The sequence below is a fragment of the Dreissena polymorpha genome, chromosome 9 (assembly GCF_020536995.1).
Source record: "Dreissena polymorpha isolate Duluth1 chromosome 9, UMN_Dpol_1.0, whole genome shotgun sequence".
Classification (NCBI taxonomy): Eukaryota; Metazoa; Mollusca; class Bivalvia; order Myida; family Dreissenidae; genus Dreissena; species Dreissena polymorpha.
This window is the reverse complement of record NC_068363.1, coordinates 77,395,725-77,408,157: the sequence shown is the minus strand read 5'-3', so window position 1 is coordinate 77,408,157 and position 12,433 is coordinate 77,395,725. Positions and strand designations below refer to the sequence as shown.

General features: G+C 36.8%; 1 protein-coding gene across 32 annotated transcripts in view; it reads left to right on the top strand.

The window, feature by feature from the left end:
* LOC127846667 (methionine--tRNA ligase, cytoplasmic-like) overlaps positions 1-12,433 on the top strand; it is a 168,699-nt gene that overhangs the window by 89,246 nt on the left and 67,020 nt on the right. For 5 of the 32 annotated variants that reach the window (XM_052378118.1, XM_052378140.1, XM_052378133.1 and 2 more), the window contains exons 13-16: positions 2,343-2,556; positions 3,670-3,803; positions 4,327-4,406; positions 5,779-5,910. The exons of 12 other annotated variants lie outside the window; for them this stretch is intronic. In XM_052378118.1, the coding sequence (XP_052234078.1) occupies positions 2,343-2,556; positions 3,670-3,803; positions 4,327-4,406; positions 5,779-5,910 (560 nt within the window). Of the gene's footprint in view, positions 1-2,342; positions 2,557-3,669; positions 3,804-4,326; positions 4,407-5,778; positions 5,911-7,798; positions 7,983-8,141; positions 8,238-8,579; positions 8,670-9,808; positions 10,067-12,433 lie in introns of all 32 variants that reach the window. 15 more of the 32 variants (XM_052378136.1, XM_052378132.1, XM_052378145.1 and 12 more) reach the window with 15 other exon arrangements.

The following is a 12,433-nucleotide window of genomic DNA, read 5'->3' as shown; positions in this document are numbered from 1 at the left end:
CTTGCTCATAAAATGATTACTCTTTGGTCTATGTTCTTTAAACTTCACATGTGCATGCATCTCATTTAGATCTGATCTACAATCAAACATTGTTTGAGGTCACTAGGTCAAGGTCAAGGTCACTGTGATCTTTACATTAAAAATATAATATTGTTTCTAAAATAGCTGCCTTGCAGCTTAAAAGCACAGTAGGGGGCATTGTTTCACAAAAACAGCTCTTGTTTTTAACCAGGTTTTCCGAAGGAAAAAACTGGTTATTAGATTGGAGATGTCGGTGGGCGGGTTGGCGGGCGGGAAAAGCTTGTCCGGGCAATAACTTTGTCGTTCATTGTCAGATTTTAAAATCAGTTGGCACATTTGTTCACCATCATTAGATGGTGTGTCACGCGAAAGAATTACGTCGTATCTCCAAGGTCAAGGTCACAAATTGAGTTTGAAGGTCAAAAATGGCCATAAATGAGCTTGTTCGGTCCATAACTTTGTCTTTTATTGTCAGATTTTAAAATCATTTGGCACATTTGTTCATTATCATTAGACGATGTGTAGCGCGAAAGAATCACGTCGATATCTCCAAGGTCAAGGTCACAATTTGAGTTTTAAGGTCAAATATGGCCATAAATGAGCTTGTCTGGGTCATTACTATGTCATTCATTGTGACATTTTAAAATCATTTGGCACATATGTTCACCATTATTTGACGGTGTGTGGCGCGAAAGAAGTACGTCAATATCTCCAAGGTCAAGGTCGCCACAACTAAAAATAGATTGATTTTGAAACTACTATGTAACTATGAACAATCAGTAACAATGCACATTTTGATTTTGAGTTGTCTCTCTTTATCAGACTTTTTTTATGTCCCCCACTATAGTAGTGGGGGACGTATTGTTTTTGCCCTGTCTGTTGGTCTGTCTGTTGGTCTGTCTGTTGGTCTGTTGGTCTGTTTGCGCCAACTTTAACATTTTGCAATAACTTTTGTTATATTGAAGATAGCAACTTCATATTTGGCATGCATGTGTATCTCATAAAGCTGCACATTTTGAGTGGTGAAAGGTCAAGGTCAAGGTCATCCTTTAAGGTCAGAGGTCAAATATATGTGGCCCAAATCACTTATTTTATGAATACTTTTGTAATATTGAAGATAGCAACTTGATATTTGGCATGCATGTGTATCTCATGGAGCTGCACATTTTGAGTGGTGAAAGGTCAAGGTCAAGGTCATCCTTTACAAGGTCAAGGTCATCCTTCAAGGTCAAACATCATATAGGGGGACATTGTGTTTCACAAACACATCTTGTTGTAATTGAAATCAAGGTCAATTTTACACAAGGGGGTTAACAATACACATTTTTAATTGTCTCCGTTATCAGACTTTTTTCATCTGAAAACCTTGTTTTGTGACAATTTTGTCCCTTGTTGTTTAAAAGAATGTCTGTTCTCAACAAAAATCTACTAAATCAGAAACTTTATGTCGACTGCACATGCTAATCTGAGACGACACTAAACGCACATTCATAAAGCCCAGTTTTTACAAGGCAAGGCTTAATTACTCTTAAGGTAATGTTATTGTCCCCTACCGGTGAAACCGGAGGAGACTTTTGGTTTGCGCTCTGTCTGTCAGTCTGTAAGTCAGTCTGTCAGTTTGTCTGTCACACTTTTCTGGATCCTGCGATAACTTAAACAGTTATTCATATTTTTTCATGAAACTTGAAACATGGATAAATGGCAATATGGAGATTATGCGCCATTTCATTTTGTTCCTACGTCAAGAATTCTGGTTGCTATGGCAACAAATAAAAATAAATATTCTGACAATAGTGGGATTTCTGACAATGGTGGAGCCGGTAGGGGACTATATTGTTTGGCAATAGTCTTGTTTATTATATGTTACTCTAAATGGCAACAAATATATATAAAAAATACCGACAATGGTGGAGTTTCACCGGTAGGGGACAATATTGCTTGGCAATCTCTTGTTTCATGTTGTTTCATGCTTAAATGTTGAGTTCAGTTGCAGAAACATTAAAACCTCTCTGCCAATATAATATTGATTTGTTTGAAATTATTCCTATAGCCATGCTGCTCAACCACTGATTCAAATAGGATGGTAATCAGTTACTGGTAAAGCATGTGCACTCTGTGCTGGAAAACCATACATGTACATGTATAACCCAGTAAACTTGTGAGTAGTTGACTGTGGTGACATGATTAAAGATTAATCCATTTACCTAAAGTGCCGTCCCATATTAGCATTAAAATCTTCAGGCCTTTTTCTGTGTCCACTTATTTCTCCATTTTCGAATGAATTGATTTCTTTCTTTTACATGCACATAATTTTTTTCCAGGTGTTTTACGTTTGGTTTGACGCCCCCATCGGCTACATCTCAATCACTGCCAACTACACCGAGCACTGGGCACACTGGTGGAAGAACCCAGAACACGTCCAACTGTACAACTTTCTTGGGAAAGACAACGTCCCGTTCCACAGCGTGATTTTCCCTGCGTCACTGCTGGGAGCTGACGATCACTACACTGTGGTGGGGCACATGTCTGCTACAGGTGAGGACAGAAACCTCAAATGCTAATATAAACATTTAAGGCGCCTTCACTGTTCAGGAATTTCTAGTCAAAAGGAGATGCATGTAATGCTATCTCTGTATATTATATATTTTATATTGCTCAAAATAGCACCATATTTTATTACCATTCAGAGATTTGAATGTACCTCATTCAAAATGATTTTTCCCTTGTTAACAAATATAAACTTAAATGAGGAAAGTTAAACACATTTTATCAATTATATGTGTATCCACGCATAAATCATATATTGTTTACTTCAATGCAAAAAAGAGACTAATTTGTTCTTATCACTTAATACTATGATCACTTTGCCATTAATTGACCAATTCAAACAAGTTTGCTCATATTTATTAAAAAACAACAGTTCTGTCTATGTGTTCTGTGAAGAAATCTGCATACAATACTTGGGATTTCTCAACAGTGTACATGAATGTGTTAATCTTTTGGTACCTTTTCTTCTGTACATAAATTCTAGTTTTTCATTCATCAACGTTCTATCTAATTTAAAAACAAGAAAGATCATATATCTGCATGTATGCCTGCTTAAAAGAAAAGGGTCAAAGCAGTTTTCGAAATCACGTTAGTTATATTTTATGCTCTTAAACTATTTTCTTTCTGAGACTTGCCCTGGGAACACCGAGCTTAACCCTTTGCATGCTGGGAAATTTGTCGTCTGCTAAAATGTTGTCTGCTAAATTAAAAAAATTAGCATTTTCTTCGATTTTTTCAAAGAATATTATCAGAATAGCAAACAGTTTGGATCCTGATGAGACCCCACGTTCTGTGGCGTCTCATCTGGATCCAAACTGTTTGCAAAGGCCTTCAAAATTCGGTTCCCGCACTGAAAGGGTTAATGCATATGCATTAAGTATCGTCCCAGATTAGTCAGTGCAGTCTGAAGGCTAATCAACGAGAACACTGTCTGCTTTTAAAGTATTTTTGTTTTAATGAAGTCTCTTCCAAACAATCTAATCTAGGTTGAAAGTGTCGTCCCTGAATAGCCTGTGTGGCCTGCACATGCTAATATGGGACGACACTTTAGGCAAATGGATTAAGAGTGGTTTTCTCATTGTGAGGCTCTCTATATTTTAGAGTACTTGAACTATGAGGACGGCAAGTTCTCCAAGAGTCGAGGCACGGGTGTGTTTGGTGATCAGGCACGTGACACTGGCATCCCAGCAGACATCTACAGGTTCTACCTGCTCTATGTGAGGCCAGAAACTCAGGTGAGGTTACAAACTACCATATCAATAATGTGTTATCTTGTTACCAGTTTCATAAGATTTCATGGGTTAATTTAGTTTTACCGCAGTCAATGATATCCAAAAAAGGAGTGGAATTAAAATTGATTTTGCAAAAGATCCAACTAACAGCTTGGATTTTTCAATGTTTTGGTAAATATTAAAGAGTAATTTATTACCCCTATAAGTTCTTAATTAAATCAATAATTTCATTGTAATAAACTATGATTTAAGTATGGGTAATTATGTTAAATGCACCAAACTAAGACAATCAAATCGAGGTTTTAGAGGCTTATTGTAGATTTACAGTATGCCTAAGCTTATGTTTAAGCTTGACCATATTTATTTATTTTGTCTGTGAAATGTATGTACATAATCAATTTATTTTAAGCTTGAAAAACATGTATTTATTTTTGTCTGTGATATGTTAACTAACTCAAGATGATCTTGTGTGCTTTGTTAAATGTAAAAATTCTAAATTGTATTTATTTCATATACACCAAAACAGGACAGCAGTTTCAGCTGGGATGATCTATTTTTAAAGAACAACAGCGAGCTTTTAAATAACCTTGGCAACTTCATAAACAGGTATGGAACATCATGATTTTGTTTGTTATAAGCAATTGTCAATATTCAGTTTTATATTGTTACATTAAAAGATCATCACTAGCCTGTTTTTTCGGTTTTAATTATCTTGTAATCTTGAATGATATATTAACTTCTTCTGGAGGAGTTATTTCATGTTTAAAACATGAATGTAATGTTTGTATAATTGATTTTCTATTCAAATGATTCTGTTAGATGGGTTCTATGGATTATTTCTACTAGAGGCCTGTGGCCAGAGTGAATGATATCACAAAGTAATGGATCAATAGATTGGCTATACCAACTAAACTGGAATCTATCAGTTGACAATTGTAATGAATCTTATCCCTAAATTCAGCAACAGTAGAAGTCACTTCATAATTTCAGCAAAATGGAAAAGTCACTTCTCCCTAAATTTGGGCAAGGATGACCCTGGTAGCTTGTATTTTTTCTTATGCCCCCGAATCGAATGATCGGGGTATATTGTTTTTGTTATGCCCCCGGATCGAATGGTCAGGGGTATATTGTTTTTGGCCTGTCTGTCATTCTATCACTTTGTCATTCTGTTCCAAAACTTTAACATTGGTCATAATGTTTGCAATATTGAAGCTAACAACTTGATATTTGGCAAATTGGCATGCATGTTTATCTCATGGAGCTGCACATTTTGAGTGATGAAAGGTCAAGGTCATCTTTCAAAGTCACAGGTCAAATATATGGCTTCAAAGCCGCGCAGTAGGGGGCATTGTGTTTCTGACAAACACATTTCTTGTTTTTACTCGTAGTTATAAATGTCTTGTACTAAAATGTTGAATCTCAGAGCTTATCGGGTACATTAATTCTAGCTCCATAGTTCACAGTGAACTAATTTCAGTCAAGGTAAAAAAGAATCCTTTAGCTAAAATGGACCTGTTGTTTACCTAATACTGTACTTCTTTTACACACACAAAATACTTGAACATTCAAAGTTCTAAGCATTTCCAGTACATTAGTTCTGTGCTAAATTCTCATTCTCTGATCAGTATTTTGACATCTGTTTAGTATTCCAGTTTGTAAATTTTAAAAAGAGTTTAATTAAGTGGCCTGCATAACTTAAGTAAGCTGTTAAAAATCAGGTTGATAGTCTGATATTGACATACAAGAACATTTGCAGACAACTTTATATTAATCCCTGGGTCATATGTGCTCCATTCACCGTCTGCGTAGTCTGCAGCCATGGGACATTGGCATATTTTCCGCACAGATACCCATTCATACACCTGAGTGCAGAGAGGAAAACTTCTGATTATTTTCTTGCTGAAGAAAATTTCAGGGTTCAAGCAGTGATCAAACCAGGAAACTTTATCCTGAAACTTATAAAACTTTGATTTTTCAGAGCTCTGATGTTTGTGAGCAATAGTTTTGGTGGCAGTATACAACAGATGGACCTCTCAGCTGACGATTTCAATCTGATTGCTCTGGTGACGAGAGAGCTGCGTTCATACATTGACAATATGGAAAACGCAAGGTGTGCACAAAATCTTGATGTGCACTCTGGGAAAACAGGGCTTAATGCAGTCTGCACAGGCTTATCAGCGCCAACACTTTCTGCTTTTGTTTTAATTTTAGTGTAAAGGAAGTCGGATTGTAGCAAACATCCAGTTTAGGCGGAAAGTGTTGTCCCTGATTAGCCTGTGCATTTAACTTTTATTTCCAGAATAGATGCCAACTTGTTTTTAAGCCATGAAACTATTTTGATAAGCAAATAGCTACTCACAGACATCAGCAATATTGAAAACCCATGGTCTGCAGAAAACTTTCTGTAAGCTTAATAGTATTTATTAGCAATATTTTTATGACTTGTTGTTAAGCCATGTATCTTTTTATAAGGTAAACAGATGTGTGTTAACATATACCATATGGAAAATACAAGGTTTGCAATTTTAAGTATTAATTGAATTTCATATATGCAAGAAAAGAAAGTAACTTCATTCAAAAGCAATTATGGTAATGACTAGATATTGCTCTCTGCATATTATATTTCAAATGTTAAATATGCTGTTTAATGTTCCAATTTACCAGTACATTTCATGGGGAAACAGATACATCAACAAAGTCTGTTACTTAATAAATCAATGCCTTTTATGGAATAAGGAAATCATTTGGAATACAAATACTTCATTTTGTTGAAGCAAAATATCAAGTGAGATGCAATTACAACGGATCTCTGCATTTATTGTGACAATGTCTTTACTCTTAAGTTATAAATGCTAACCACCCAGCTACAAACCAGGCCATCTTGCTAAAGAGAATTTATATTTGGCTACAATTTTTTCTTCCATAAACCCCATTTAATCCCCAAATGACAAGAATTTGGTCTTTTCGAGGAAAATTTGGTCAACAAATATTTTGAGCCCGGGAAACTCCTGATACCAACATTTCAATGTCTTGTACTTGAAATAATTTATTTGAAAATTGATGTGTGAATAGGAACCAATTTTCAAGGTTGATTCTGTGTATCTTGTTCCAGTATTCGGGACTCCATCCGGAACGTTCTCATCATATCTCGACTTGGGAACCAGTTCATGCAGGAAAACAAGCCATGGGTGCTCGTGAAAGGATCAGACATTGAGAAGTAAGGAACCAGACGGGTACTCATTTTTGTTCTGTGTGATATAATGAGCTATATATAAACGTCTGGAATTTGTTGAGAAGAAGCATATACATGTGATATTTCTGTAATATTATAAGTTGTAATAGTACTATAATTTGATGGACTTCAAGTCATATTGATCAGGCAGATTGTACCTGACCTAGATTGATCAGGCTGATAGTAGTTGACCTATATCAGTTGATGCCAGCAATATGTGTATATAAGTACAATATTCTAGTATACGGTACATGAAGGGATTAACATTAAATTTCAAGTCCACTAGTCAGTTGGGCTCGTATGCACTGCTATTAAACTGCTCGAACTTACTCCCTGATGAAAACCAAAACAATTGGCATATTAGGCTTTTAAAAAAGGATACAATAATTGCAAGGCAAGCCAGTATTTGCTATTGTTGGCACATATGCAAACACATTTAAAACATAAACAAAATATTACAAGGAGTTTAAATAAGCAGGTTCTCAAAATCCATTGACCAATACATTTCCTTCTTAGCCCCTAATTTATAAGTATTATCTCTTGGTATTTAAGAAGAACTAAATAAATAATAAGCGTTCATAACGGTGAACACAATTTAACTGTACATCCCTTATTATACAGCCTCTCAGCCTCTTATTATACAGCCCCTCAGCCTCTTACAGACAAATATAAGCCTCGCTATGAGCAAATTTTATGGAACTTAATTCTTGTGCATAAAATATCGGCCCAGTTAAGCCTTATTTTTTATTTCTCACATCGTCCAAAGGTCTCGTGCGGGTACAGTAGTGAGTCTGGCTGCAAACCTTGCCTGCTTGATGTCCGTGTTGTTGCATCCGTACATGCCAGAGGTCAGCGCAACCATCCAGCGACAGTTGAATGCCCCTCAGTCTTGCAATGTGGTCTATGAGGACTTTGTGTGTCACCTGGACCCCGGGCACAAGATTGGGCAGGTGTGTTGAAGGTTTCGTAATTCTTGTGCAGTTGGTGTTTTTGTTCAACCATCCACTCAAAGATTCCAGTCACAAAGAGTTAAAAATACAAAGTATTTGTCTGGTTGATATGCTCTTTATTCGGCTTCAAGCACTAACAAGTGCTTTTGTTATTTGCAGCCATCACCGCTGTTCCAGAAAATAGAATCAAGCACAATCGCAGAGTTAAAAAAACGCTTTGCGGGCAAGGGACCTGCTGCTCCCAGCAAACCCAAGGTGATTGTCAACAAATTAGTTCTCATTTATTTTAAATAAAAAATTAAAAACAAAGTATGCAGTAGAAAATGATAACGAGAAAACCCTGACACAAGTAAAAAAAGTATTAAACAAATGTAAAAAAGTATTAGAAGGATGCAAACTTTGAAAATTCTTTGTTAACAGTTTAGTAACAGCCATTATATGTATGTTTCCAACAAAATGTTGAGTAATACAAAATCTTGATCTAAAAAAATCAGATGTTACAATAACACAATATACATACAGAAGAGCACATTTATCTCTAATACATTACTTTAATTTTGATCTCAAGCACATTATCTCATACATATCTTGTTACAGCCTAAGAAAGGAGGGGAACCTTCACAAAACTCCCAGACAGCAACCAGTCCTGCGGAGGTAGAGCGATTACAAGGGGAGGTAACAAGTCAGGTCAGTCAAAGAGAGGTTATATGGGGAGGAAATCAATCATGTGGGTCACAGTGAGGTTACAAAGGGAGATTACAGAGAATATGAATTATATGGAGTGGTTTCAAGGGGAGTTAATAAAGAAGGGGAATTATATGGAATGGTTATATGGGGAGATAATAAAGAAGGTGAATTATATTGAGTGGTTACACTGGAGTACATTGTAAGTAAAGAAGGTGAATTATGTGGAGTGGTTACAAGGGAGTAAATAAAGAAGCTGAATAATATGGAGTGGTTACAAGGGGGGTGGGGTTGATGAAGAACATGAATTATATGGAGTGGTTACAAGAGGAGGTAATATAGCACGTGTATTATATTAATTGGTTTCATGGGCAGGTAAGCAAAAAGGTGAATAATATGGGGGGTTTACAAGGGGAGGTAATAAGGAAGGTAAATCATATAGATGGTTTACAAGGGGAGGTAACACAATGGTGGATTAATGGGTTCAAGAGGGGATAATAAAACAGGAAAGTTATATAAGTTAAGCTACACTGAAAGGTATACAATCAGCTGAGTTATATAGAAGTTAAAAGACCGACGAGTCATTTACTACATCACATGTTCATGTCACAGTACATGTAAGTAAGAAATTGTCATTATATGATGATTTAAACGTTGATAATACTTAATGTGTGGTGATAAAAGCCAGGGGTGTGGAAGTACAATGGCCATTTGGTCCGAAGCAGCTTCACAACAGTCCTGCTAGCTTAGTTGGTAAAGCAATAAAGCCCTTGCTTTGTGGGTATGATTACCGGTTAATAGTTCACTCTGATATGACTAATATAATGATGAAACACCCAAATAAACAAACAGCAGTATTCTTCCTGATGAGTAAATTGGTCCTATCTACTTATTAAAGAACAATAACAATATCAAGGTGTGAAAATGATAAAAGTTGGAAGTTTATTATCTTTATATTAAATGTTTATGTTAAAAAGAATGCATGTGTTCAATTTATAATTAACGAGACCAAAAACACTGAAATGCTCAGAATAACATATATCAGTATTTTTATATGTCCATAGACAAATAACACATGTTGATTAAGGATAATGTCTACACCCGATGTCTGATTTAATGTTATGCTCTATTGATATTTACAGGCGAACAAGGTTCGAGACTTGAAAGCAAAGAAGGCAGAGAAGGGTGTAATAGACGCCGAAGTGAAGATCCTCCTGGATCTGAAGAAACAGCTTGCTGACGCACAAGTACCCTCTGCTGTCACAGAAACCGGGGGAGGTAAAAAGAAGGGTGACAAGGGAGATCAGCCAGCAGTAAAACAGGAGGTGAAAGTAACAGCCAACAACGTGACTTCCAGTCCTGCAGAAGTTGAAAGACTGAATAAGCTTGTTACTGAGCAGGTATGCATTAGCTATTAGCACCACAAGAAAGTGTTCTATTTACAGCACATTTATTTATGCTAATGTTTTTTTTATGTCATCTTATTGAATATTTGCATTTGATAGAGATTTGCAGTTTGCAGATTGGAAAATTAATTTTTCAAAAGAGACTTGCTGTTGCAATGATGCAATGGAAATGGTTAGATCTCAAGATCTTGCCGAGTACTGGTTCATCACAGGAAACGGACTTTCTCTAAAGTTTTACGCCTTCTATTTTTTTGCCAGGGTAACAAAGTTAGAGAGTTGAAGACCGTAAAGGCAGAGAAAGCGCTGGTTGACACAGAAGTGTCAAAACTTCTTGACCTCAAACGTCAGCTTGGGCGTGCCCAAGGAGAGAACCCTGATACCTCACCAGCAGGAGGGAAACAGAGGGGCAAGAAAAAGTAATAACTACTTCAGAGGAGGCTATTGGAACAGCCTTTGAATGAAATATTTGAAACTATTTGCCTAAATTCTGGTGTTCATTGTTCGTACAACAAGTACAAGTTAGACATTATAGACTTAACATAATCACTTGTGTATTGTTATATACTATAAAACACTTCGTTTTATTGTCAGAGTACTGCATGTAATACTTGTATCAAAGTTTTATTTGACACAAAGAGATACTTTACATATGACTACCCTCTTGAAATTCTTTAAACTGCTTTAAACAAAACTGTATGAAACAACTCTCGAATTAACTGTATGACTTTCACATGATTTTAGTTTTCTAGTATTTATCAATCAGATCTTATCCCGGTTTCTGTGTTTTGCAATAACAGTGCAAATATTTGTTTATGAGAGCTTTTGAAAATTGAATTTGTGCACTTGTATTTATTGAATAAATGAACGAAAATCATTATAAATTGTACGTTATGTATTGATATTTTTTATGTCTCAAGCGTTTCATTGTTATTGTGTCGCTTGCAATATACTAACCTGCAACCTGTTAGTTCTGCACAGTGAGAAACATTTCATATGAAAAATACCGACAGTATTTTGAGTACTCTGTAAGCTATTAAAACATATCATCTGTCGCCATATAACCACTTGGAATGGATCAAACTATTAACAAACCTTTATCATGCTTCCGCTCAAGATAATCTTGTGAAACAGCCGATGACCTTTCTCGGATACTACGATCATAATAAACAGGTTGACACCATAATACCTGATTGAAGTAAGGCCTTTGTCACCGTGCCACACCAACGCCTACTGCTGAAGCTTGATAACTATGCTATCCGCGGTCTGATACTCCACTGGACATCAAACTTCCTTACCCACTGAGAAATGTGTGTGGTAGTTGAATGAGAGAAGTCCCACCATTTTAGTGTAGGCTCCGGCGTACCTTAAAGCACAGTGTTAGGTGTCCTGCTTGTTCTCTGCCATATCAATGACGTGCCAGACAGAGTAAGTCTCACATACAACTATTTGCAGATAACTGCCAACAGTATAGAACTATGACCTAAATCAAATACCATAGAATCTCAAATAAGACCTTGACAACCAACAAAAGTGGACCCATATAAGGGTAATGCGGTTTAACGCCAAGAAATGATATCTCCTCAGTACCCAATCCTAGGCTACTTTCTTTTACACTATTGACAACGCAATTTAAAAACGTCAAATGTAACTTATATTAAGGCATTACTTTATCCAATGATCTGGAATGGAAAACCAACACACTTCCCAAAAAGGACCAACTCTACACCAGGTTTCTTGAGACGTTACCTCAGATACTGTGCCAAAGCTGCTGAAAAACCGAATGCCAGTCTAGCGTCAGTACGCCGGGTTTGCAGGGATGGCCATCCCAGGGAAGCGGTCATATGGCTTGGGCTGCTTGTCCTCCTGTAGTCTCCCATGACGAATCATGCAGCTCTGCGCTGTACTGATTCTAGCTGGGATATGTTTCCCGCTGTATATGTGTTGCATGCTGTAGATGCGTATTCCAGGATTGGGCGCACTAGGGCCTTGTAGCATCGGTCCTTCACATCAGTCGGGCATTTGCTGATATGTTGTCTTAGGAAGGCAAGGGAGTTGTTGGCTTGTTTGGAGATCTCATCAACATGACTTTTCCCGAGCAGTTTTTCATAAAATGTGACCCCTAGGTTTTACCACTTGTGACATTGGCGAGTCGGTGGCCGTGAAGCTCATAGGTCCTCTTGATTGGATACCGTTTTTGGGTCAAATGGATGGGTTCACATTTGGATGGGTAAAATTGCATTTTCCAGTCTCTCTCCCACTGTTCCATTTTTGTTCAGATCCTCTAGCAGGATGTCTGTATCTTCAGTTTTTCGATACAGTAGACTGTCATTTTAAAAGAGGCGTGTGGTGGAGGCCACTCTT